This window comes from Eublepharis macularius, chromosome 11, assembly GCF_028583425.1.
Source record: "Eublepharis macularius isolate TG4126 chromosome 11, MPM_Emac_v1.0, whole genome shotgun sequence".
Taxonomy (NCBI): domain Eukaryota; kingdom Metazoa; phylum Chordata; class Lepidosauria; order Squamata; family Eublepharidae; genus Eublepharis; species Eublepharis macularius.
Window position 1 is genome coordinate 93,810,395 of NC_072800.1, and position 24,961 is coordinate 93,835,355.

General features: G+C 50.0%; 1 protein-coding gene and 1 non-coding gene across 4 annotated transcripts; both read left to right on the top strand.

The window, feature by feature from the left end:
• The first annotated feature begins 14 nt into the window (after positions 1-14).
• TBRG4 (transforming growth factor beta regulator 4) lies at positions 15-23,099 on the top strand. Of its 3 annotated transcripts, none has more exons than XM_054991288.1 (11): positions 15-98; positions 3,446-3,936; positions 6,398-6,715; positions 7,692-7,863; positions 9,491-9,648; positions 11,906-12,016; positions 12,506-12,650; positions 13,164-13,409; positions 15,533-15,644; positions 16,915-17,029; positions 22,834-23,099. In XM_054991288.1, exons 2-11 carry the CDS (start codon positions 3,523-3,525, stop codon positions 22,933-22,935), a joined length of 1,893 nt encoding a protein of 630 aa, XP_054847263.1. In that variant the 5' UTR covers positions 15-98; positions 3,446-3,522; the 3' UTR covers positions 22,936-23,099. The 3 variants fall into 3 exon arrangements, with proteins under 3 accessions (XP_054847263.1, XP_054847264.1, XP_054847262.1); XM_054991289.1 differs by having other exon boundaries at positions 36-56; XM_054991287.1 differs by lacking the exon at positions 15-98 and adding an exon at positions 134-347.
• On the top strand, positions 7,006-7,140 carry LOC129338103 (small nucleolar RNA SNORA5). Its single transcript, XR_008597888.1, has one exon. It is a non-coding gene; the product is annotated as a small nucleolar RNA SNORA5 (small nucleolar RNA).
• Positions 23,100-24,961: the final 1,862 nt, after the last annotated feature.

Sequence of the window (24,961 nt, forward strand, 5' to 3'; positions counted from 1 at the left end):
ACGTCGCCGTCCCGCGCCGCCCGGTCTCTCCTCTGGCGGCCGTGTGCGTGCTCGAGGTCAGGACTGGCTGGCGGATGAGGCCCGAGAGAGCCGCGCCGGTGAGGGAGCGGTGGGCGGCGGCTGGCTGGCGGCGCGGGCGCGGGGAGAGGGAAGGGGGCGAGGCGGCGGCCGTTCGGGGGCGCCTCTTTCCCCCAAACTCTGCCGCACGCCGGCGAGTGACCCTTGGGCCTCAGGTTTGCTTCGTCTCCAGAGTGGCCAACCTCCAGGTGGTGGCTGGAGATCCTCCGGAATTTCAACGGCTTCCTAAGATCCCGGTCCAGTAGCACCCGACCAACTAGGTTTCCAAGGTATGCGCTTTTGAGAGCCAAAGCTCTCTCTGTCAGATGCGCGCGTGCCTATTTTGTTGTTCTTATTTAGACTTTTTGTCCGTTCTCCCCACAAGCGAGCTCAGAACGGAGCACAGCATAATGGTATGCGAAAAGATAAAAGCAATGGTAGCAATTACAGCCATGGTACAGAGCACTCAATACATCCCCATTTTTCTAAACATCAGGGCCTGTGGGGCAGGGTGGCCACCCACTTGATGACAATGCAGAGTCGGGAGGGCAACATGTTCCCCTCCCTACTCTATGGCAGGAGGCCAGTTGGAGAAACCGCCTGCCTCAACCCCCATAAGCCTGGCAGATCATCTCGGTCTTGCAAGCCTGGTGGAACGCAATAGGTACCGCCTATTATCAATAGATCTACCTTTTGTTGTATTTGAAGAAGGGAGTTCTGATTCTTAAAAGCTCATACCCTAGTTGGTCTTTTTAGGTACCACTGGACCCTGATCTTGCTCTTCAGTTGCAGACCAACACGGTTACCTACCTGAAATTGACCTGCAATTTTACAGAGGAGTTGGCCATGTTAGTCTGTAGTAGCAAAATCAAAAAGAGTCCAGTAGCACCTTTAAGACTAACCAATTTTATTGTAGCATAAGCTTTCGAGAATCAGGTTCTCTTCGTCAGATGAGATATGTCTCCTTCTCTCCCCTATCTCCCCTCCTCTTCTGTATTTGACCAGTTTGGATCATGCATCTGATGAAGAGAACTTGATTCTCGAAAGCTTATGCTACAATAAAATTGGTTAGTCTTAAAGGTGCTACTGGACTGTTTTTGATTTTGCAATTTTACAGAGATCTATTTCTCAGGAGAAAAAGGCAGCTTTGGAGGGTAGAGTCTGTAGCATTATAATCTGCTGAGGTCCCTCTCCCGAACTTGCCCTCTCTTGGCTCCACCCCCAGAATCTCCAGGAATTTTCCAACCTGGAGCTGGCCACCCCATCTCTTTATCACATTTTATCCCTTTCCTCCAAGGCGCTCAGGGTGCTCCTTCTTTCTGTCTATATCTGACCTCTAAGCCTCCCTCAAAATTAACATTCCATATCCACTCTGTTTTTATTCAGCTCCCCTTTTTCAGCAGCAATGAAGATTGGGACTGTATTAAGATCCTTTTAAAAGGATGAATCTGCTTGCGCCAAGATTAAGTTGATGCTTTAGTTTCCTCTCCTGATTCTGTCCCTGTAGGGATTCTGACCCTGCAAGCATTGTAAGATTGAGTGTTTTCTGCCTCTGTGGCAACGGTGAGAGCCCAGGTGGCTGACACAGCAACACCTGGTAGCTCAGGGCCCCCAAGTTTCATTGTGTGGGTTCTGGGGATAAATCTGTAGTACAAGCATAGGCAGGATCATGCACCTTCCTTGTATCCTTCTCCTTCATTAATAAGCCACTATTCCTTCCTGAAGCTGAGGGTCGCGATCCTGGTTCTCCCCTCCTCCACTATATCCTACAACAACTCTGTGAATTAGGTTAGATTGAGAGGGAAATTTACTGATTTAAGCTCAGCTAGTGAACTGTATGCCTAAGTGGGGATTTGAGCCCCAGATCCCTCCAGTCCTGCCTGAGACTAATCACTGCCCTACGCAAAATCTCAGTACAGGTGAGAGTTTGGTTCAAGATTGGCCAATAAACTTTTTATAGAGGAGTGAATTGTTCTGCTTATTTTTGAGGAGAGGCAGCCCCAGAGAGGAGGTTTGTTCAGCAGCAGTTCGGGGCTGAATGGGGTTGTGTAGTAGTAGCTCTAGAGCTGGGTGGTTAATACGACTACTCTTGCCAAAGTTGATTGCTGTTGATCTAAAATAACTTTTAATATGGAATATAAAGATATTTGATGCTAGTAATCAAAGTTAAAATTATTTCTGCCAGACTTTAGGAAAATAAGGGCTGTGTTAAGGAATGCAGTGCTACAATTGATCTCTCAAAGCAAAAACTTGCCTGTTTGTGGCCTTAGTCAACATTTAGCACTACAGTTCAACATAAACTGCTTTACAGGCTATTGCCCTGGAAGGGGAAGGCCTTGGTGCTGTCACTTTGCACAAGCATCCTGTCTAGATGGAATCATACACTCTTTTGAATCTTTTGAAGGGCAGACTCAGCATGCAGGGCTAGACCAAGACATTCTGCGCTATGTTCACAAACCTATTAAGCTGTCATCCTGTTTGAGTGTGTTTAACTTCTTTAACCCTTAAAGGGTGGGGTAATTGTAGCTGTGCTTTCCTTTGAAGGATGTATTTTGGGGGGGGGGGGTTTTGCAAAATCCCTTGAGTTTTGATAAGATATAAGTCAGTGTATCAGGCTCAGTTCCCAGGATTGCTGTACGTGTTCCAATGCAGTTTCTTTTGAGAAGGCTCTCAAAAGGTTTGATTAGCAGATTCAATCTTTATTAAGATCCCTCAAATGGAAATTATGACCTGAGGGGTGGAAGATGTATGACTCACCTCCTTCTTCCTCTTTCCTCCCCAATTAGAAAACTGTTTCTGTAATTTAATTAGATAATTGCTTGTTTTATAAATTTACAACAATACAAAATACAATTCCATAGGGTGTCTTGGGTTAATTCAAAATCCATGTTTCTATTTTGCCATTGATAAGTTAATTACATTGATTTCCCTTTAGTGTTTTGAGCCCTGGTGAACGCAGACGGACCTGAAAAGAGTCCAGGTTGTTGTTCAGTCCAGATCTCCTTCTGACATGATATCTTCATATGTATGATATGCCCAAGAGGCGCAAGGCCAATTCATTCCTCAAAGTCTCCGTGAAAGTTGATGCTTTAGTTTCCTCTCCTGATTCTGTCCCTGTAGGACTGTATTTTTCGTGGATGTTTGACCAAAATACACTTTCTTATGCTACTAAGCTTGTATAGTTTGCCTTGTATTTTATTTACTATTCTTGCAACCCTTTTTTCCTGCTCAGCTTGTCTCCATCTTTCCAAGTGTGGTGTGCACAGTTGACCATAGTACTCTAAAATGGGTCTCAGTGCTATCTAGATCTGTGTATTTATTTCTCTAGGCTTGGAAATGTTGCTTGGAAATTCTGGCAAATGTATTTTTTCTGTTTTCTCTTATGCAGATCCTTGGAAATGATACGTTGATGTCACTACAGCGTTTCTGCTCTTTCCCACCCTCGTCCCTGCCTATAGATATAAAATGGCAGCCAAGTTGATGCAGCGTTGCTGTCGACTCTTTGGTGTCTCATCTCCCTTGTGCATCCACACTAATACAATGTGTGGAAGGGGCAAGATGGTGATTTCCAGAGCACCGTCCCAGATGCCTCTTGCGTTGTTGCATGTTCCGAGCTTCACCAGACAGACAGACAAACTCTCAGCCCAAGAGCAAGTGTATAGAACAGCCTATGAACGCGATGAGATGGAAACCCTCATTGACTCAGCATCCACCACAGAGGACCTCTTACATTTCAGGGCACTTCGCCCCATAAATGCAAACCAGGCTGCCTTAATAATCTGTCGGCTCTCACGCCTGGTGGTGGAGAAAAAACTGGAGCCTGGCAGCATTTTGGTGGATGCACGTTTCCAGCGCCTGCTCCAAATTGTGCACAGTCAGGTACGTTCCATAGCTCTGGAGTGAGCGAGCAAATGACTTCCCTGAGAAAAGCCAATTGCAGAGACAAGAGAAGTTGAAATAATGCACCTGATTCCCAAACCTAGACATGGCCAGAAGGGCCTGCTGAGACAAGGTCTTTCTCTTCCACGCGCCACCGGCAGAGTTCAGCAAATAGGCATTTATACGTAGCTCAAGCTTACAGTTACTCCTGTCATTTCCTGTCACAAGGATCACTTTCCAGTGTTGTGAGGGGACGTGCTGTGATGACTCCATAACCAGCACTCTCATTTTCCCTTTTTGAGCCTTAGAGATACAGGCAAGAGGTGAGACAGACCGCTTCACACGCAGCCTTCATAGGACTTGGCAGGGCTCCCCAACCGTTTTGAGCCTGTGGGCACCTTCGAATTCTGACAACCGGGAGGTGGGCGCAACCACAAGATGTCAGGGAGTCAGATTTTGTACAAGTCTAATAGTAAATCTTCAATGTTTCAGGCAGAGCCTCTGTTTAACAAGATGCTTTTTAAAGATTAAATGAAGGCTTTAAAATATTTTCTTGCATGTACGCAGCTTACCTTCAGTTGTCCAGTGAAGATCCTTTTGCTGTGGTGGCTGTTGCTTCCAAAGCACTGTTTTTAAAGATGTGCCCAGCCAGGGGGGGAAGCCCTGCTGAGCAAAAGGCCCTCCCGCCATTCCTGTCCACTCTCTGAAAGCACTTGGGACGCAGCGTGTAAGGGACACCACCAGGGTTATGCTATGGAGACTGCATACAGAGCCCCGTCCCAGCTGCTGGATGTCAGCTGACCCTGGGGATAGCTCTGCACAGGGAAGAGGAGGGCAAGTGGCAGCAGCTGGGGGGAGCACAGGAGAGGGACTCGAGAGAGTGAAGCAGGCAGCTCAGGTACTGGGCGAGTCCTCCTGGAATAACTGCAATGCTGCACTCGCCGGAGATTGCCCAGGCATTGGTAGCTGGTTCGGTAGATTGTGCAGATGGAAGAAGCAAGAGGCACCCGGTAGTTTTTATTGAGGGCCGGATCTTGTAGGTCCGCTGAAGGAAGCCGGCGTGGTTTATTCAAGTGTTTCACCTCTTTAGCATAGATAAGGAGCTTGAGAAAGCAGAAGTGTTTGAAATTCAGGGCTATAAACTTTAATCTCCTTTTTTTCTGTCGGTGGAGACCAAATCTGTATTTTTTTTCTCAACCCAGTCGTGGTAGGGCAGATACCTCTTGCTCCTTTGCCTTGTTTAAACAGGCGTGGTCCTGTGACCCGTGCGAGCCAACTGGAAACTGAAAGCAGTGTGTCTCAGGTTGGAGCACTGCGGTATGGCTTGCTGCCTTTTCTCTGGGCTCCAGACACCTTGTCCGGTTCAGTGCTTGCCTGCTCCCTGGCGGGGACTGCCCCGTTGGCTGCCTGTTGTTCGTAGGCCCCGAGTCTTTGTTGATGGGAAGCTGGAAGTAAAATCATGCTACAGACACTGTAGTGAACAATCGAGGTTTCTTGTCTAGGTGAAGGGTGGTTGTGAGAGCGATGGGCTAAATGTGCCGGAAGTGCTTTGAGCGCTTGATGTGCCGTTGCTGCTCTCTGTGTTGCTGGCCATTGCTTCTTGCCCCAGGAGTGCAGCTGTTTGTGTGTCGGTTTGGGGGACCTGTTTGCCACCCACAGGTTTCATCCTGCAAAGAACCTCCTGCAGGCAAAGTGTTGTTTTCAGTCCTCCTCCTATCCCCAAGTAGCTCAGACTCATGCTGAAGCGAGAGGGGGCAAGAGAGGCCCAGCCCCTGGATTTGTCGAAACAAGCTTGCAGAAAGATGCAGGCAGCACCTGGCGACACTTCAGGACCCAGCAGAGGCTGAGCAGAACTTTCAGTTGTTGGAGTGGCTGGGCTTGTCCCAAATTTAGCAGCAGTATCTATTTCCCCTTTATATCCTTTAGAACCCTCGCCCCCTTCTTGGCACAGATTAGTTTATTGGAATGTTTTTGTTCTACCTTTCCTCCCAAGAAGTGTTTGCAGAAGTGGTCTTCCCAAGGCAGAGACCATAAACACTGCAATAAAACCCAGTACGCACACAAAAGAGTAACAGTGTAAAGCCAAGTGCCTTTTACCAAGCTGGCAGTCTAAAAAGAGACAGCAGACAACTGAACTCAGCGTTCTTCCAAACAAAGCTGTCTTGCAAGTCCTTCGGGCTGGAGAGGGCAGGGGCCAGTCCAGACCTCTCTTGGCAATCCCTCCTTTTCAGAGCTCTGGGGAGCAATGGCAGAGAAAGCCCTGGGACATGCCGCCACTTTTCCAGCTTCTGTGCGGGGAGGGACAGAGGAAGAATCAACGTATACAGAAGTGGCACATGGATTCTGGTTGTGTTTGACAACAAGTTTTTTAAGAATGCCATTCCTGGAGCCTTCGTTGTGACTTGTCCCCCCTCTCCCCCACCCCTAGCCAAGAGCTAACCCACCTCCTTGTTTTACCCAGCCCTCGCAGGTCTGGAATGCTGCTTTGGTGAACCTCCTGAGAAGCCTTTATTTACTGGGCCTGGAGCAGAACCAGCTGCGCTCGGTGGAGCAGGAGGTGTGGTGGCGGTTGAGGCGCTTGTCGCTCAGGCAGCTGGTCTTCTTAGCTGAGCACTTGGCTCACCCGGGGGGGTGCTGGCTGCCGAGAGACTTGCTGAGTGACCTGCTGAAGCACCTGGAGCTGCGCTGGACGGAGATTAAGGACACCCGGACTGTGGTCGTGCTGATGACTAAAGTGGGGGCGTTCTCTTCAGTCCTGATGGACCGACTGGAGGACAAGGTAAAGGCAGGGGCGCTGCCAAGTCGGCCGGGAAGGGGGTGTTGCAGGGGATTCTCTAGAGCTCGTCTGAGGGCCCCTCTTCCGGCCTGCTCGGGTAACCAGAGCATACCAGACCCACCCCCACACTCCTTGAAGGGTGCTAGTGAGGATAATTTCAGATGGGTAGCCATGTTGGCCTGCAGTAGAACAGCAAGAGTCGAGTCCAATAGCACCTTCAAGACCAGCAGAATTTTCACAGTTTAAGCTTTTGAAAGTCAAAGCTCCCTTCGTCAGATACTTGGGGATGCTTCTGCAACTGTGTCAAATTCATTGCTTGCCTTTTCCATGGCGAGGATCGGTCCAAACAGTTGCCACAGTGAATATCTGTAGCTCATGGGCCTCAGAGCTCTTTGTGGGCTCCGGGGATAGTTTTGCTGCACACAGGCATAGGGTGCCCCAGGGCCAAGCAGCCAACGGACAGAAGTCTCCGGAAGGAGGCAGATTTGCTGGCAGGAGGAGGAGGGTCAACATCTTGGTTTGCGCCTAAGTCCAAGAACAGCTTCGGTCAACAGTGTAAATAATTGCCTGGGAGTGGGTTTCCCCTTGCTCATGCGGACATGACCTGTTAACGCTTATGGTTCGTTTCGCCTCTGTTTCAGATATCTGCAGTCCCGACCCCTCTGCATGGTTTTGGTGTTCTTTGTGGATTCGGTGACTTACATTGTGCAGTGTGCCTTGAGTCTCAGTGAGAAAGGCAGACTACAAACAGTGTAAATGAAATTGCTCAGCCACTGAATCCGCTTCTGCTTCCTCTCCCACCTGCATCCTTGCATCAGTCCCTCTTTGACCATGAAGAGCCATCAGCTCTGTATTTTTAGGGACAGGCCAGTGTCACTGCAGACTAATAATGTAACCTCAGACTTTGTTGTCATAAAACGTCCTGGTGGTGGAGTTTGTTTTCCCCATGCGTAATTTCCAATTTTTTTGTGCCAAACAGGGCTTAGAGTTGGCAGAGCAATTCAGTTCAGAGGATATTCGGAAAATAGCCATGGCTTTAGCACTTCAGAACCGACGTTCCATCCCTCTGCTGCGGGCCATTTCGTACCATTTGGTCCAGAAGCATTTCAGTCTTAGCACCAATGTCCTCCTCGATTTGGCTTTTGCCTACGGTAAGCAACATGGGCTGACCTCTCCCCTCAGGCCTTTGAGTCTCTCCTGTGAGTTGTTCTTTTGTCTTGAACTTGGGCTGTCGGGGGTTTATACAGGACAGCCCCCGCCAGTGGGGTTGTCCTGGGGAAGATACAGGTCCCAGGAGCAGCACGTTTCCTTCCCAGACAATTTGCCATCTGCAGTTGAGGGATTGGACAGGAGGGTTGACGGGATGGCATGTTATTAAACGACACTTCTTCACAGGAGGGTGGTTTAAAAAGATAACAGGCAGAGATGCTCCTCAGTGGGTTTGCTAATTAGATGCAATTAACAAACCCTTTGAGGAGGGATGGGGCTCTATCTTTTCAAACTACCCTCCTGTGGAAAATTGATGGAGCCTTTGGCTTTTAAACTATGTCTCCTGGCTGTCATTACGTCTCCCTCCACTTGACTGTCCTCGTGAAAGAAGTATCGTATAGAGAGACTCTGTGGGTGTCTGGCAGATGCAAGAAGTGACTGAGCAGCCTGCGAGGGTAGAAGGACCTTCTCTGCAGGCTGCCGGCCGGCCTGTTTCCCAGCAGCTCCCCCGGAGGTGGCTGATCTTCCCTCAGCCCCTGCTTGCTCTGGTTGTGAACTGGGTCAATGAGCCCTCCAGCCAGCCCATGTACCTTCACACGGGTGGAAACGCAAGAGGAGGAGGAGGAGGACCCAGACTTGCTCTAGCGAGCTTTAAAGGAGAAGTCTGTAGCGCAGGGTACCTGGTTGGCATGCAAGTTCTGCCCTTCCATAACCATGTCAAAGTTCCAACCCGCTTTTCTGCTGGTGAGGAAAGAAGGAAGGAAGGAAGGATCCTACTTGACCGCGGTGCTGGGAAACGTGGGACCTGCAAGCATAAAAGCCACACGGGGCTCGGCTGCGGGATAGAGGAGCGTCGGACAAGATTGAGTAAAAATGCTGGCGGGATACAATTCACAGGTTTTGATTGACTCAGCGTGGAAATAGGATTGTGGAAAAGCTCAAATACGCTGGGCTCAGGATTGGGCTTGCTAGAGTCTTGGCTTTCATTGTTAAATCTTTTCAAAGAGTAAGCATCTTGTTCTTCCGAATGCAAGGATGGACTTGAACGCATGCGAGCAGCATCCGCTTAAAAACTCAGAAGCTAGGCGGCGGGGGAGATGGAAGAAGGATTCTAGTCACTGAGAGATGAGACTTCAGTGACGGGCCGAGCTCATGGCCCCTGCTCACGAGTAACTAGAGCGGACTAACTTTTGTACAATAGGCGAATTTGCTTGGTTTCCAAGGCAAGTACGAGTTGCAGAATTAAGTTTTCTTTGCATGGAGGAATCTGCTTAACTGTACGCTCTTGGGAGTTTAATTCTGAACCCGTTCCGAGAGCCTCCATGTAAGGCAGCCTAAGCAGTGATAACTTTGTGAAGCTACGAGGAAGACTTTCCTCTAAATTTCTGAATGGTTCAGGGCCTTTTTGTGTGTAGCAGGAGGAGGCAACCAGGCATGGTGATAACAAAAGGCTTTATCCTGAGCTTCGAGGGACAGGCTGCTCTTATAACATCATCCCTCCTCCCCCTGAGACCTTCTTCCTCTTCCTCTCTGTTTTAAGCAGCTGCTGATTTCTTCTCTTCCTTTAAGGGAAGCTGAATTTCCACCAGACGCAGGTGTTCCAGAAGATCGCCTCAGACCTGCACCCCCATGTTGCTGCGATGTCGCATGGGGACGTGGTGCGCTGCATCAAGTCCTTCGCTCTCCTTAAGTGGCTCAACCTGCCCCTGTTTGAGGCCTTTGCACAGGTGAGTGGTAAGGGGGTCAGGAAGCAGGAAGATGCCCTCAACGAGTTTGGGGTCACTGAACTCGGCGACGCGGCTTGAATCACTGGCAGATCAAATTGGGCCAGGGTGGGCTCCCACAGATCTCTTCCGCTAACACAGTGGCATTTCCCCCTGGCGTGAGGAACCTTCCTGGCAGTTCCTTGTGTCAGCAAGAAGTGCCACCACCAACCCTGGGGCCTTGAGATGTGCGCATGGATGATTTGCCTTCTGAGGTTGAGTGCAGGATGCCGGATTTGACCATTTTGGGGGACAAAATGCAAGCATGGACTATGAGTTCAATATAATGCACCAGGAACACTGTTTAAGACAAACCAAATGTGTTTCAAACCAGATCTGACCGTTCTTCAGGGGCCCCTCTGTCGTGGCCCACTCACTAGTCTGTGCGGTGGCTGGCTGTTGTTACAGGCATTTAGACAGACCAGGTAAACTCGGTATGCAGGCTAAAGGTTGCACATTCCTTCACTTAAGGAAAACAGTTGCCATTTGACCTGTTGCATTGCCGCAGTTGTTAAAGAGTGTGTAAAGGTAGCCACAAGCAATGTTCTGCTGCTTTTTTAATATGCCCTTCGCACCTTGCTGTGATCCTCCCTACCACAATCACTTAGCGATTAGAATTGGTTCTCCCTGGAAACAAAGAGCAGCGGGGTGGTTTTTCCTTGTGGATGCTCCTACCCTGATCCTGACATTCCACTGAGCAAAGTTTATTCATTCATACATGCATTTATTAAAATATTTATACCCCACCTTTCATTTTGGCTCAAGTTTGAGGGTTTCCTCCAATCTAAGGGGTCTGAAGAGCCACTTAAGTGGGAGGAAGGCTACTTAGAGGGTGGCTGGATCCATCCCACTGGGGCACTCCCTAACTGGAGGCACTTGGCATGCCTCTTCATTTGAAATGCTCCATGGATTGCTCCCAGCTTGGTTGGTCAACTCTTATGGCATTAGTATTTTAAAAGAATTAACTTTCTGCCAGTGCTGCACTTTAGCTAATGGGCAGAGGTGTTTCTCTCCCAAGCTTGTTACGCACATTGGCTTCTGTATAACTTTGAGCTTAAAAATGCTTCATCATCCTCTTCGTCTTTGTTTGCATTGGCTCAGTGCTCTTTCAAAGAACAGCACATGCAACTGACAGTTCCCCGAGAGGGCCCCCAGTGGTCCAGAGTTTCTAAAGCTTCGCCATCTGCAGGCAATGATGAAGACAAAAGTCAGCATTTAATAAACTTTTATTTTGTTTTTATCTAAGATTTTTATTATTCAAAGTACTTTACATGTATTGCTCTGTTTGTTCCGGGATAACCCAGTGAACTAGAAGTAGTCCCCAAGATTCATCACCTGTCTTATTTTTCTCCCACCTCCAAGGGACTTGGCTCTCAAGGTCACTTGGCAAACTTCATGACCAAATAGATCCAGAGGAGTTAGCCGTGTTAGTCTGTAGTTGCAAAATAGTAGAGGCCAGTAGCACCTTTAAGACTAACCAACTTTATTGTAGCATCTTCGTCAGATGCATTGCCAGCTTTCGAGAACCACAGCTCTCTTCATCAGATGCATCTCCAGATGTATCTGACAAAGAGAGCTGTGTTTCTCAAAAGCTGACAATGCAGCTGACGAAAAGAGCTGTGGTTCTCGAAATCTTACGTTACAATAAAGTTAGTTAGTCTTGAAGATGCTACTGGACTCTTTACTATGACCAACTAGGGATCTCCCAAGTCAGACAGTCTAGCTACTGCACCCATTGGGAGCTATCACCATGACTGGACCAAATCCATAGTATGGCTCCTTGAGCTTTGCTCCCGGTCCCACACCTGTTTGTTGTGCCAGGTGATGCTACCTTTGGGTGCTTAATTTCTGCTCTAATGCAGCTGAGGTGGGGACCTCTCCTTCCTGATTGTGCCGCTACCTTCCCATAGAAATTAAATGTATGCCATTGACTTCTAGGGATTGGGGGCACAGGTGTGTGGGGGGGTATCCTTTCCTGTTCAGACCCTGTTTAACTGGCTGGATTTTTCCCCCCAGCCTGTTCTTGAGATAATTGTAAGTCTTCTGTAGTCTGCTGGGGTTTAAAACATTTTATATTGCTCTTTTTGGCAGCGCTCAAGATGATACCAGATTGGTTGTAGCTGTCATGTGGACTTTATATTCACTTGCTATGTGAATAGGCTTGGATGCAAAAGCAATGCATAGAACCTGGAAACTAAGCTATCTCTTTCTTCCTCCCCAGTACACAGTGGACAAGGCCGACAGATTGAACCCCGTCCATCTTAGCAATGTTGTCCTCGCGTTTGCTCGCCTGAACTTCCAGCCCAGCTGTGGAGAGGCCTTCTTCAGTGCGGTAGTCCCCTTCTTCATCCTGCAGGGGGAGCTGTGGCTGTGCTTAGTGTTGGGGGTGGCTTCTGTACCCCTTGGTCCTGAGTAGGGGTGTGCGCTTCAGGTTTCCGATTCAGATAGATTCGGTATTCCCGAATCAGCCCCAGCATTGCTGAGCCGATTCGGAAATACCAAAGCAAAGCTTTCTGAAGTGCGTCAGAAAGCTGTGGGTAGAGCAGCAACAGCTGCAGCACTTTTTTTGCTACTTGCAAATGGCAAGAAAAGTGCTGCCTTCAAGCTTCCCGCCACTTAGATAAACCCGAAACAGGAAACCCAAATCTTTTTTGGGTACAAACCCGTAGTCCCCTGAGCAGGTTCTGCTTTATTGTTACTATAGTGTTGTAACCAGCCCTGAGCCCACTTGCGGGGAGGGCAGGTAAAAATCAAATACATTAAATGACTGTGGTAGGCTAGAGGGACCTCCTTGTAACAGTTGCTGGGTTCCCTTCCTCAGATCCACAAGCATCTGGATGATGCCCTCGACACCCTGGATCCCTACCTGCTGGTGGACCTGGTGTGGTCGCTGTGCGTGCTGCAGCAGGTGAAGGCTGCCCACCTGCAAAAAGTGCTGGCTCCAGAGTTTTGCGCTCGCTTCTTAGGTATAAGCAGGCGATGCACCAAAGGCACGGGGTGGGGGTGGGGGGGGAGTGTTCCTTGGGTGCAGACGAGGAGCTTCCTTGGCCAGGGATTGGTCACTGTGAAGGCTCAGTGCCGTCAGCTCTTCTCCCAGCAGGCAGCTGGAATCAGGATCAGCCACTAGATGGCAGTGCCGCAAAGGAAATGGAGGGGCGGGCCAGTTGGAAGGCCTTGGTTCCGAAAGAGAAGCTTGAGGCCCATGTTGACCACCAGTTTTCCAGACAAGTGAGCAGCAGAGGTGGTTGGCCATTGTGTGAAGTTAAGAATTTGTCTCCCCTGCTGCTCACTCTGACTTGGAAGCACACTGCGCCTGTGCATGCAGCTCGCAATTTAGCTGTCAGGGCATTAGGCAGAGCGTCCTGCCATGCTCCTGATCGGTCTGGCAAGGCTTGCGTGGGAGAGCATCCTACTGGGATATGTTCGTGCTGGTTTCCCTCAGGTTTCATTGTGCTCCCCCACCTTTCTTTCCCGCATAGGTAGCAAGTCCGCCAAGGAGCAGAACTACCAGATAAAACTGATCCACATCAACTCCACAGCCCGGCTGGAGTGTGGCAGCTACGGCGGGCCCCTCTTGCCACAGGAAGCCCTGAATATCAAGAAGCTGCAAGGAGAAAGAAAGGAGACCCCCCTGCAGAGCGGACTGAGGGAAGTGCTGCAGAGTGTCGCTGGAAATGAAGCCAAGGTGCATTTCAAGGTGGACACTGTCTATGGCTGGCAGCTTGGTAAGCTCTGCCTGGCAAAGGGCGGTTGGCGAGATGGAGCTGCGGCCTGCCTTGCCTGTTCCACGGGGGGTTTCTGTGGCATCTCAGGCTCTGCCTCTATGCTGTGTGTTGCTGACGTTGGACAGGGAGGGAAGTAAGGCAACCAGTCCACCCAGTGAGGTGCTGTGCACAAAACTGCAGGCTGCGTAACAGCCGGGTGTCAGGCTGCTGCAGGCAGATGCCATGCAGTGACTGCTGCACGTGAAGAGCAGCAAGCAGCTGTCGGGTGCTGGCTAAAGGCTGAGTCAGACGAGGAGGGTCAGAGGACTGATCTCCCAGGGGCGATGGCTCTGCAGAGCAGTCGTCTCGGAACATGTCAGCAAAGCAGCAGCACTGGGAAGTCCAGCCAGACTTTCCCCTCCTTGCCAGCTCCCTGGAATAAAGCATCTCCCTCCTGCAGCAGCTGCTGGGGGCCGTGGGGAGGAAGATACCTGACTCATAGCTCCCGGCCCACCCCATGGCAGGTGTAATAAAAGCTGCTGCTTAGATTTGGGAGTGTACGGGGGAGGGAGTAACCCTTCCCCCCCCACCTCAGTCAAAATCAGCTGCTCTGATGTTGGAGGCAAGCATCTGTTGAGACATCTGGTCTCAACAGATAACACAGAAAGGGCCCGCTGGGTCAGACTGAAGGGCCTTCTCCTCCCGCAGCCTGTTTTCCCACAGTGGAGGAGGGGCAAGCTGATGACCCCGGGAGACCTACAAGCAGGGCAAGGGGGCTGAAGCCTCCCCCCGCAGATGCCTCCCAGCCCCTGGAACGCTGTGGTCAAGGAGCCGGTCAGGGCACGGCAAAGGGTTTCACTTAAGCCTTTCCGTTTCCGGTTCTTTTCAGAATCTTTTGTATACATTCATAACTTTTTGAGTTCTCCCATCTTCTCTGTACCTAATTTTTATATCCGTGAGTGTTTGACGACCAACGGGTGGGGAAACCCCCGACTGGGAGCTTTTCTTTCCCTGAGCCTGCTCTCCTGGAGATCTGTTCGGGTCGCCTTGGCATCTTTCTGTGATGCCTGCTGCCGCTTGCACCACAGGTGTGGCTGTTTCCTTGGCTCCACCTGTCCTGGCTGGCCTCCGGGAAGCAGCCCCCTTCCCACCCAATTACTGTATCACAAAGAGAGGCTATCCAAGGGACAAACTCCAGAGCATCACGACGACAATCCCTCGGTACAAAATCAACCAAACTCTTACACCGTATCTTAAAACAAAACTGAAATGCTCACCCAAACTGATGTCACTTCAGAAGTATTGATTCAATATAAATACGATTTTACTCATGACATTTCATTCATAAATTTCCAACAAAATAACTATATACATTTATACAGAAAATAGACCGTGTATTATCTTCCTTAACAAACAATATATCACGTTAATGAGGCAGTGCACCTACACGAAGCCTTTGAACAAACTCGTCATTAGTCCTCCTTCCAAATTGCTTCACGATGCCCTGCGATTAACGTTGCTGAAGATCCGCCAAAATGAAAGAGTTCTGTCAGGAAACACCGTTCCAATGCTGGCTTGACCGGAGCAGGCGAAAAAAGCCCTACTAGTGGTACAGGTCAAGCCACGGGGTCACCCCTGGACCTCTGTCTTGACCTGTCTGGGTGAGCCCCTCTGCCCCAAGTGTGAGCCATCCATGCAGACGGCTAGAACCTGGCAATTAGGTTCCTCACTTTCAAGCTCCTAAAGCTTCAGTGGTACAGCAGAAGTTTATGTTCAAAGGCTTCGTGTAGGTGCACTGCCTGATTAACGTGATATATTGTTTGTTAAGGAAGATAATACACGGTCTATTTTCTGTATAAATGTATATAGTTATTTTGTTGGAAATTTATGAATGAAATGTCATGAGTAAAATCGTATTTATATTGAATCAATACTTCTGAAGAGACATCAGTTTGGGTGAGCATTTCAGTTTTGTTTTAAGATACGGTGTAAGAGTTTGGTTGATTCTATACCGAGGGATTGTTGTCGTGACCCTTCCCACCCAGAGCGAATCTGTGGGGTGGTTTGAGTATGCAAAGCTTTGTCTTCTTCTGGAGAAATGTGGACTCAGGAGCCTCGCTGCTTGTTTTGCCTGTCCTCTGCAGATGCAGAGATGGTGTTGAACAGCATCAACCAGCCTCTGCCTGTAGCAGACTTTGACGCACCTCACCTGCTCCAGTCCGAGGGATCGAAACCCCTCCCACCAGGGGCCCGGAGGTGAGCACATGGCTTTTGTCTGGTGGGGGGGGGTGCTGTCCCCTGTCTTTGCTGACCTTTCAGTGGCCAGAGAGAAGACGCTGGCTTCACCAGGGAAGACACTAGATTCTAGAAGCGAGGACGGGAGGGCTTGTGTGCTCAGCACCCCAGAGCAGTAGAGCAGGCCAAGCCAAAATGTGGCCCCGGCACCACGTGGTTCCCAGGCCAGATTTCCTCTTCTTAGCCACCCTGCCTCGTCCAGGCAAGAAATCAACTCTCAGTGCAGAGCCAGACCCCGTTCAGGAGCTCCAGCCATGCGCCCTTCAAAAAAGAGTGGCATGAGAACAGCACCCCTGGGAAAGGCTTCTCCAGAGTGGCTCCCCCCACCCTCCACAGCTGTGGCGATTCCTCTCTACACAAGCAGCAACTCCCGTTTTCAAGGGTCAGAGTAGCGCACGTGTCCCCTTGCCAACCAAGTCCACACCTCCCTGGGAAGGCTTCTCTTATTCTTCAAGCCAGAGGGTTCTGGGAGCATGCTAAAGGCCGGGGGGCGGAGGCAGAGAAACGTTCTGGGTCTCTTCCTAACCCCCCCCCCACCACCACCAGTGTATTCAACAGGATGCTAGCCTACGATGGTGGGTTTAATTCCCTGCCGTTGTAGGCCAGCACTCCATTTTCCATGGTGGCCAACCAGAAAGGTACTTACGCGGATGCACGTAGCTGCATTATATCAAGTCAACCTACTGGTCTGTCTGGCTTCACGGGGTCTGGTAGAAGAGGCCTGGATCCTGGGACCTGCTGTGTCCTGTGGAAACAAGGGTCCGCCTGCAAAGCATGCGTCTAGCAGAATTAATAGAAACATAGAGCTGGAAGGGTCTCCAAGGGTGATCTAATCCAGCCCCCTGCACAGTGCAGAAAATTCTCAGCTGTCCACCCTCACCTCCCCCATTAACCCTTGTTCTATGCCCAGAGGAAGGCAGAAAACCTCCAGGATCTCTGGCCCAGAGGAAAATTCCTTCCTGACTCCCAACTGGCAACCGGCAGTACCCTGGGCATGTGCGAAAGGACCACGGGAGCCCAGCACCGGCTCATCCCCTCATGCTCTCCCCCCACCCCCCCGATCTGTGTACATTCACATTAAATCAGCATAGCTGTCAGGTGACTGTCGAGCCTCTCCTTAAATACCTCCAAGGCTGCTCAGGATGCAAGAGGCCTCGGGGGGGGGGGGGTGGCAGGGAGCGACCCAGCGCTGCTGACTGCGGCTGCCTCTTTCCCTGGCCCTTCGTTGCAGGCTCGCCTTCCTGAGGTGGGAGTTCCCAAACTTCAGCAACCGCAGCAAAGACCTGCTGGGGCGGTTTGCCATGGCCCGGCGGCACCTTCAAGTTGCTGGATTCTTGCTTGTTGATGTGAGTAACTGTGCACTGCTGTGATACACTGCTCTGTGTGTGTATGTGTGTGCTGTACAAGTACAGGTCCTGGTACTTAGGGGAGAGCACTGTTGTGCCTGACATTTCAGGCTTTTTTAAACAAGAGCTGCTAGCCCTTATGGTGCCTACATGTAGGCAAATAATAAAGAGTCCGGTAGCACCTTTAAGATTAACCAACTTACTTGTAGCATAAGCTTTTGAGAACCACAGTTCTCTTCGTCAGATGCGTCATCAGCTTTCAGGAACCACAGCTCTCTTCGTCAGATGCATCTGACAAAGAGAGCTGTGGTTCTCAAAAGTTTATGCTACAAATAAGTTGGTTAGTCTTAAATATGATACTGGACTCTTTACTATTTGGCGACTACAGACTGACACGGCTAACTCCTCTGGATCTATGTGCATGTAGGCAGTACCCTTGTGATTTCTTCAGGCTGAGAAGGATCCCTGGTGCCCTGGCTAGAACACAGCTCAGTCCTGAAGTTTATAGAAGTGCATTAATTTATGTAAAAATTTAAAAGCACTTGCAGATTTAATTTTTATAATTTGTGCAGGATGAAGAATTCAACCTTTTTAATTTCTGTAGTTTCAGTGTCCTGGCTGATGGAACACCCAAGTCATCGAAGGTTGAATTCTTCAACCTGTACAAATTATGAAAATTAAACAAAGCACTTAAAATTTACATAATTTTTATCCTGCCTTCTTTGAAGGTGCTTACTTCCCTGTTTTACCCTCACAACCACCTTGTGAAGTAGGTTAGGCTTAAAGACTGACTTGCCCAAGATCACTCAGCAAGTTTTCTGGCAGAGCAGGGATTTGAACCACGCTGCCATCGTCGTCCGGGGATAAACACACTTCCACTGGAACAATCCCCTTTGGGCGTGTGCCAGGAAAATGAGATGAAAATCACTCCACACCATCAAGACCGGCATGTGGAGACTCCTGGCCAGATCCGGCACCCAGTGGCCGTACTCAGTCTCTGCAGTGGCCAGCCCGGGGGGACGGTGGCAGCTCTGGCCAAGGGCTTTGACTTGGGGGGGGGCAGCCTTCCACCTTCCTCTCTTGCACTGAGCCTTCAGCTAAGTTTGTACCACTGACCAAGGCGCAGGGGCGCCCTGTAGTTTGGAAATCAGCTAGCCTGTTGCCTCTGAAGCTCCCACTTGCTTCCTTGCTTGACGAATGTCTGTGTATCGGGACTTGTCAGAGTGCTCCATATGCCCCCCCTGCCCTCTAGGTTCTTTGCCAAAGTTGGGTGTCTCCAAAATGCCCCCAAATGCAAGAGGGCAGCTAGCCCAGCCTGACTGGCCCCAGGAGCCCCAAATGTGCCTCTTCACAGGATGCAACTGCTCTGTGCCTGACCAGGAAGAGGGAAAGGACGGTGGGGCCCTACTCCAGGCCACCTAACCCCGTTCCAAGCAGCCCCCCCCCTTTCTGGGTAGCAACGGGCACCATTTGCACCCAGTCCTGGAGGTGCCGTAGTGTGGAGAGGGACGTTCCTTGGAGCCCTTGGCCGTTCCCGCTCTGCCTGGCGTCAGGCTGCCTGCCCAGGGATTGGGGGAGGGGCTGCATTTGAGCAGAGTCATTCATTATTTAGCTCTCAAAAGTAATTATAGCTCTTCAGTCATCCTCAGCACCCTGCTCTGCTCTCTAGCAACTAGGAGGGGGTGAGAGCCATGGCACCGTTAGAAAACCCCCATTTGAGTCGGAGGGGAGGGCTGACTCCTTAGAAGGCACCTGCCAAGACACGCTTGGGCTCCCAGGCTGTAGCTGTGCTGCCTTCCCTGGGCCTGTGTGTGTTTTCCTCTCCTGCTGCCTTTCGTAGCTAGATCACCTTGATGGAAGGGGACATGAGATATTACAGACTGTGTGTATTTCACCCAGGCACAGAAAAGCTGAACAGTTTGTTTTAAGAAAAGAGCATGCTTCTTGTTTTAACCAGGGGGTGGACACTGCCTGGAGAAATTTCACGAGCCAGAATGGGTGTGGTTGAATCAAGTTTCCCAGTGTTGGGGCCCAATACAGCTCCAAACCCTTTTAGATGTAGAATAATGCAAAATAGCTAGATGATGCAAAATAGCTAGATAGATGGGTGTAATTGATAGGAGTTTCCTTTCTCAGCAGAGAGCACACTTCACTCTTATAGCAAAGAGACCAGTAGCACCTTTAAGACTAACCAACGTTACTGTAGCATAAGCTTTCAAGATGCATCTGATGAAGAGAGCTGTGGTTCTCCAAAGGTTATGCTACAATAACATTGCATCTGATGAAGAGAGCTGTGGTTCTTGAAAGTTTATGCTACAATAAAGCTGGTTAGTCTTAAAGGTGCTCCTGGACTCTTTTACTATTTTGCAACTACAGACTAACTCGGCTAACTCTTCTCCACTCTTATGTGCTTCAGTCTGAAGGCGCAGTAGGAGATTCTGGGGGGGGGGGGAGAGCAGGGAGCGTGGCTGCTTTCGACCTGAGTCCCTGTAGCCCCCGTCAGCAGTTAGCTGAGAAGAAGGGAGGAGATTCCTTTTTGTTTCCCATCTTGCTGTTCCCTATTTTTCGAGTATGTTATCATCCCACCCCTTCTTCCAGCAAGTTTAGAGCAGCGTGTATAGTTCTTCCTCATTTTAGCTTCAGTTTAGGCGGAGGGGGAGTGACCACCCCAATGCCAGCCATGCCAGCGAGCTTCCCAGGCTGCGCTGGGGTCTGAACCGGCAACTCCCAGAGCCTAGGCTGGCACTGTAACCACTACCCCACACTGCCTGTTAATTGCTGGTGGGAGAGCAGCAGGAGCACTGCCTCCACTCCCTCCCGTTACTTTGAAGAGCGTACCCTGAAGAGGCGGCATAGGGATAATAATCGGGTTGTACAAAATATTCTTGACTTCCAGGTCAAAAATCAAGAGTGATTTTGATGGAGCAAAAACATTTTCCCTTAAAATAGCTGTGCTATGTAAATATTCTTTGGTTTTGTGTGTTAACCATTTGTCCTTCCACCTGGATTAGTCACATGGGGGGGCTTACAACATAAAAACACGAAAAGCAAAACTTTAAAAGATATTAATTGAAATCCAGCATTAAAAACGCACCTCAGCATAAGAACAGACCACCAAAAGCCTAAAACAGCAGTTTCCATACTAAAATACTGTTAGAAGGTGGTTAAAAGCCTGAGTGAATAGAAATTTGTCCACTTGGGGATTATGTAGCGGAGGGGAAAATGTCGCCACGCTGCGTGGCCGACCAGATCAGTGTGCGTGGGGTGTGTGCGTGAGTGACGGGGCAGTGCGTTCTGGGTGAGTCACACGGGGGATGCTGCCTTGTCACAGGTTAGAGTGACTGGGAAAATGTTGCCGTGCTGCATCATGCAGCAGATTTGGTAAAGTGACCGCATCCGAAGGGCTCCCGCTGGCACAGCCCCAAGCCCTGTTTCACACAGTGCCTCTTATCTGTATGCCTTGGGAAGGCCTGGGCCTGAGGCTGCGGAGGCTGACGCCTGCCCCTGCCCCGCAGAGACGCTCAGCATTCCAACCTTCACCTGCTTGGCTTTGCATCATTTGGTGGCGGTCTAACTTCCCTGTTCATCTCCAGGGCCCTGACCCTCCTGTCGTGTCACGTCCTGTGGTTGCTGCCTCTGAGGCCGTGATTGGTCTAGTCACCTGCTCTTGCAACACACCCTGGCTCATAGGGGGGGTTTCAGAGGAAAACTGTGCTCCAGGCATGCTCCTGTCTGTCCTGTCAGTCACTTTTTATCCTGCCCTTCCTTGACAAAGCACGCGGGTGGAGCACCTGGCTCCCTCTCTCTGGTTTTATCTTTTTGCCAGTTCCGTAAGGTGGGTTAGGCTGAGTCTCTCTAGTCTGACACACTCCCACTCACAGGTCTGCCTCACTGGTGTTTGCCCCCTGGAGGGCAGGAGGTCCTCTTGGAAAGCATGATAATCAGACTTCTTTGTATTTTAAGCTTATTTATACGGTCAAATGTCAGAGGTTATCACAGCATGGTCAACCCTACAGAAAATCCCATTTTTACCTGAACCAGGAATTCCATAGTGCTTTCATTCATTTCTCCAGAAGGAGTTAGCCGTGTTAGTCTGCAGTCACAAAATAGTAAAGAGTCCAATAGCACCTTTAAGACTAACTTTATTGTAACAAGCTTTCAAGAACCACAGCTCTCTTCTTCAGATGACGATGCGTCTGACGAAGAGAGCTGCGGTTCTCGAAAGCTTATGCTACAATCAAGTTGGTTAATCTTAAAGGTGCTACTGGACTCTTTACTACCATTCATTTCTGTTGTCTTCGGGATCTCTTAGAGGGCCCACGTGCACACAGAGGGGCAGCACGTGGCTTTGGGATTTAGCTTGGCTTTTGACTGCTCGCTGCCCATTGGAAAAATAGCATCTCAGGAGGTTTGCCTGGTGCTTATCTTCCTTGCGTGTTTGTGATGCATGGAATAGTTTGTTGGGAAGTTATTCTAGGACCCTGTGCTGTGAAAGGGTACGGATGCTGCATTGTGTGAGGCTGCTGAAGAGCTCGGCTCTTCCCTCCACCCAGCAAAAGTGTGAGCAGAGCAGAGCCATTCCTGAAGCTGCGGCAAGCGTGGGGCCTCTGCCTTCTGGCATCACGGAGCCGTCGAGGCCGTCTCTCTTCTCTCACGGCAAGAATGGGGCCGGGGACAGTCGACCTTTCCAGATTCAAAGGGTGGTGGGCATCGGGCAACTTCTGCATGGCAGACGGCCGCGTTTCCAGTCCAGGGGGCCCAGTCTCTGTTGCTCCAGCTTGGGGCTGAGCTGCTTGCAGTAACTGGGTTTCCCACGCCTGCCAGTCCTCTGAACGGGTCGTGTTTGGTTGGGCTTTTATTCTTCCAGGTACCGACCAGTCACTTGTTTGCACAAGTTTGAGCTGGGGCATTGAAATCCACCCGGGCAGAAGGGGACAGAGATTATCCCTGAGCAGCCAGCCGTCTGCACTGGCTATGGTTCCCGTCCTCCCCCCTCCCCCCTGACTTGGCACTGCCCGTCTCCCTCTTGCTAGAGGCCAAGAGGGTGACCTGTCCAAAGAATATTCAGGCTGAGGCCAGACAAGACATTTCTGTTTAGGAAAGGTTTTCTGTTCTCCTGAAGGGCAGAGTGCTCCGTACCTCAATGACAAGTTGAGCTTGTGGGAATTAAAAGAGCCAGTGTGTGTGTGGGGGGGGTGGGGGGGGGGGAGTAAGAGAGTGGCCCTCAGTTCTGTGAGCCCAGGATCAAATCTCCACTCCACCATGAAGCAGCCGGCTGACCTTGGAACCATCACTCTTTCTCAGCTTAAGCCTGCCTCACAGGGTGGGTGTTAGGGTAAAATAAGACACGGAGAACCATGAAGGCCCACTGAGCCCCTTGGAGAAAAGGTAGGATAAAAGTGGGCTTGCTAGAAAAATGTGCATAAAAAAAGAAAAAAGAAAAAGCTTCTCATCTCTGGGTGCGCTCGCCGGATCTGACGAAGAGGCTGGGACTGTGTTTACGGAGGGTGTCGTTTTTGCATGCCACAGCAGCTGGTTGGTGTTGCAGGAATGACGCTCTCGTCGCCATCTTGGAAGCAACAGCAGAGACGTTTTTTGCAAAGAGCCGCGGAGTGGAGCTCCCGTATTTCTGGAGCTCCAGGACCTGCCACAAGCACACAATCCTGTGATTTTCCACCTGCCTTTCCGATCTGGCTGGCGCAGCTGACCTTCTCTCCCCAGGAACAGGAGCAGCCTGGCACGGCTCTGATTCGCCTTCCTCATCAAGGCCTGACCCAGTTCCCCCCTCCCTCCTTATGTTGCAGGTTCCCTATTACGAATGGCTGGATTTGAAGTCGGAGTGGCAGAAGGCGGCCTGTCTCAGGGACAAGATGAACAAAGCAGTGGCCGAAGACATGGCAAAATAAGGCTCGAGGAAGTGGGGGGGGGGTCAGGGTCTTGAGTGCCGCTTATAAGGGATCCTTCCTGTCTTCTCCCCGTTGCTGATGGGGATGCTGTGAATTTGGGGCTGAGGAGCATCTCGTGCCCTCTTCAGCTGTGCATTTGAATAAATGGCCTGTTGTACAGTTCAGTTCCCCCCCCCCCCCTTCAACTGCTTGTTCAGCTTTTGTGCCACACCGCCGAAAAGGCAACACTCTTGAATCCCGGTGTTAAGGAAGAAGATGGCAGGGTTTTGTCCCCAAGTGGCAGACAGTAAACAGGACTCAGTTCTGGGTACCTCAAGGGCCATCCAAACATTCAGCCTCTCCAATAATTCTGAGATTTCCCCCCTTGGCTCTGACACAACTGTGTGGAAATGGTGAGAGGGTGGCAGAGTGGTGCTGGAACAATGAGTTCATGTTACACATGGAACTGAAAAATCCACGATTTCAGTGCGGAAAGTCTAGATCTGTAGGATTTGAGCAAAGCGTCTTTTCAGCTGCTGTAAGATCCCACGTGCTGCAGGTTGGGGGGGAAATGCTGGCTGCAATTAATTCTCATGTGTGAAATCCATGTGGGTGTATTCTGTGTAGCAACTTCCGGGAATAAGATTTGGGGACTATGGTAGAAAGTTCACTGGAAGAAGCAGATGCTACGGTGCATAGATTAGTCTCTTACTGGGAATGGCTAGGAACACACTTTAGGGTGCTTTTACAGTGTGCAGGATATCATACCAAGCCATGCCATGTTCAGCGTTTTTATAAACGGTTTGGGTGAAGGAATAGAAGGAACGCTTATTAAATTTGCAGATGGTACTAAAGTGGGAGGGGAAGGAAATGCAGGATGATTTTGACAGGCTGGAAAACTGAACCTGAGCAAATAAAATGAATTTCAGCAGGGATAAATGCAAAGTTCTGCATTTAGGTAGGAAAAATCAAATGCATAATTATAGGATGAAGGCGGCTTGTCTTGGCAGTAGTATGTGCAAAAGGGAACTAGGGATCTTAGTAGACCATGCACTGAACATGAGCCAGCAGTGTGATGTGGCAGCTAAAAAGGCAAATGCAATTTGGGGTGGGGTGGGGGAATTTCCTGCATTGTGCAGGGGGTTGGACTAGATGACCCCGGAGGTCCCTTCGTACTCTTGTAATTCTGTGTTTTAAGGAATTTAACTGCTGTCTCAAACTGATGCTGATGTGTGAACAGCCAGCAGGTGTAGAATCAGAAGCCAGGGGTTGGATGCTCTGCATCGGTCCAGCTAACAGTGGCACACTTAAGAGGGACCCTCTTGTCTTGGGATGCTGTTACCGTTAGTGGAATAAATCCACAGGATCCAACTCTGGTGTGATGTGGCTTTTGAATGCCTGGCTTCTGATAGCTGTAGTTTGGTGCAGCCTGAGTGGGCCAACCAGCCTTGCTCGCCCTCCAAAATGGTCTCACTCTTGAAATGGGAGAGGTGGACGAGTGGAAAGATGGGTGCTGACAAGCATCTCTAAGCCGCAGTTTGGCCTTCGTCTTTTAGCTTGCCTGAAAATGCTGAAAAGGAGAGCTAACGTTACCGCAGTGGGTCTTCCTCTAGAAACTTTTTAAGATGGGGAAAGAGATGAGTGTCTTGCTCAAGGCTACACAGAGAATCAGTGGCAGGGGATCTCGCAGCTTGTTGGGGCCACGGGTTTTGCATTCTTCAGTTTGAGGCCCTGTTTTTTCCCCCCTTCAGGAAAAAAAAAAGCTTAAATATTTAAATCGAGAAGTCTGGTAGCTGTGGAGAAGCGCATCTTGCAGCAGAGTGTGTGAATGTGCACCCTTTCCAGTCATGATTTTCCTACTGCACACGAAAGGAAGAAAAAAAGTGTGTGTTGTGTGCAGATGGTATGGCGTCCATGTGCAAGAAGAACACGGGGCATTTTTCTGAATGTTTTTTGCAGGGGCTCAAAGCCTTTTGCGTGTCTCGTCCTGGCAATCCTGCATGAGGTCTTGTCAAGTGGGGCAATGTTTGTTTCCCCCTGTTCGGAA

Excerpts from the sequence above, each read along its gene's own strand:
- TBRG4 (XM_054991288.1), top strand. The coding sequence starts at position 3,523 with ATGGCAGCCAAGTTGATGCAGCGTTGCTGTCGACTCTTTGGTGTCTCA. Across the intron at positions 9,649-11,905 it reads TGTTTGAGGCCTTTGCACAG|TACACAGTGGACAAGGCCGA; the intron begins GTGAGTGGTAAG and ends CTTCCTCCCCAG. Across the intron at positions 17,030-22,833 it reads CTGGATTCTTGCTTGTTGAT|GTTCCCTATTACGAATGGCT; the intron begins GTGAGTAACTGT and ends CTTATGTTGCAG.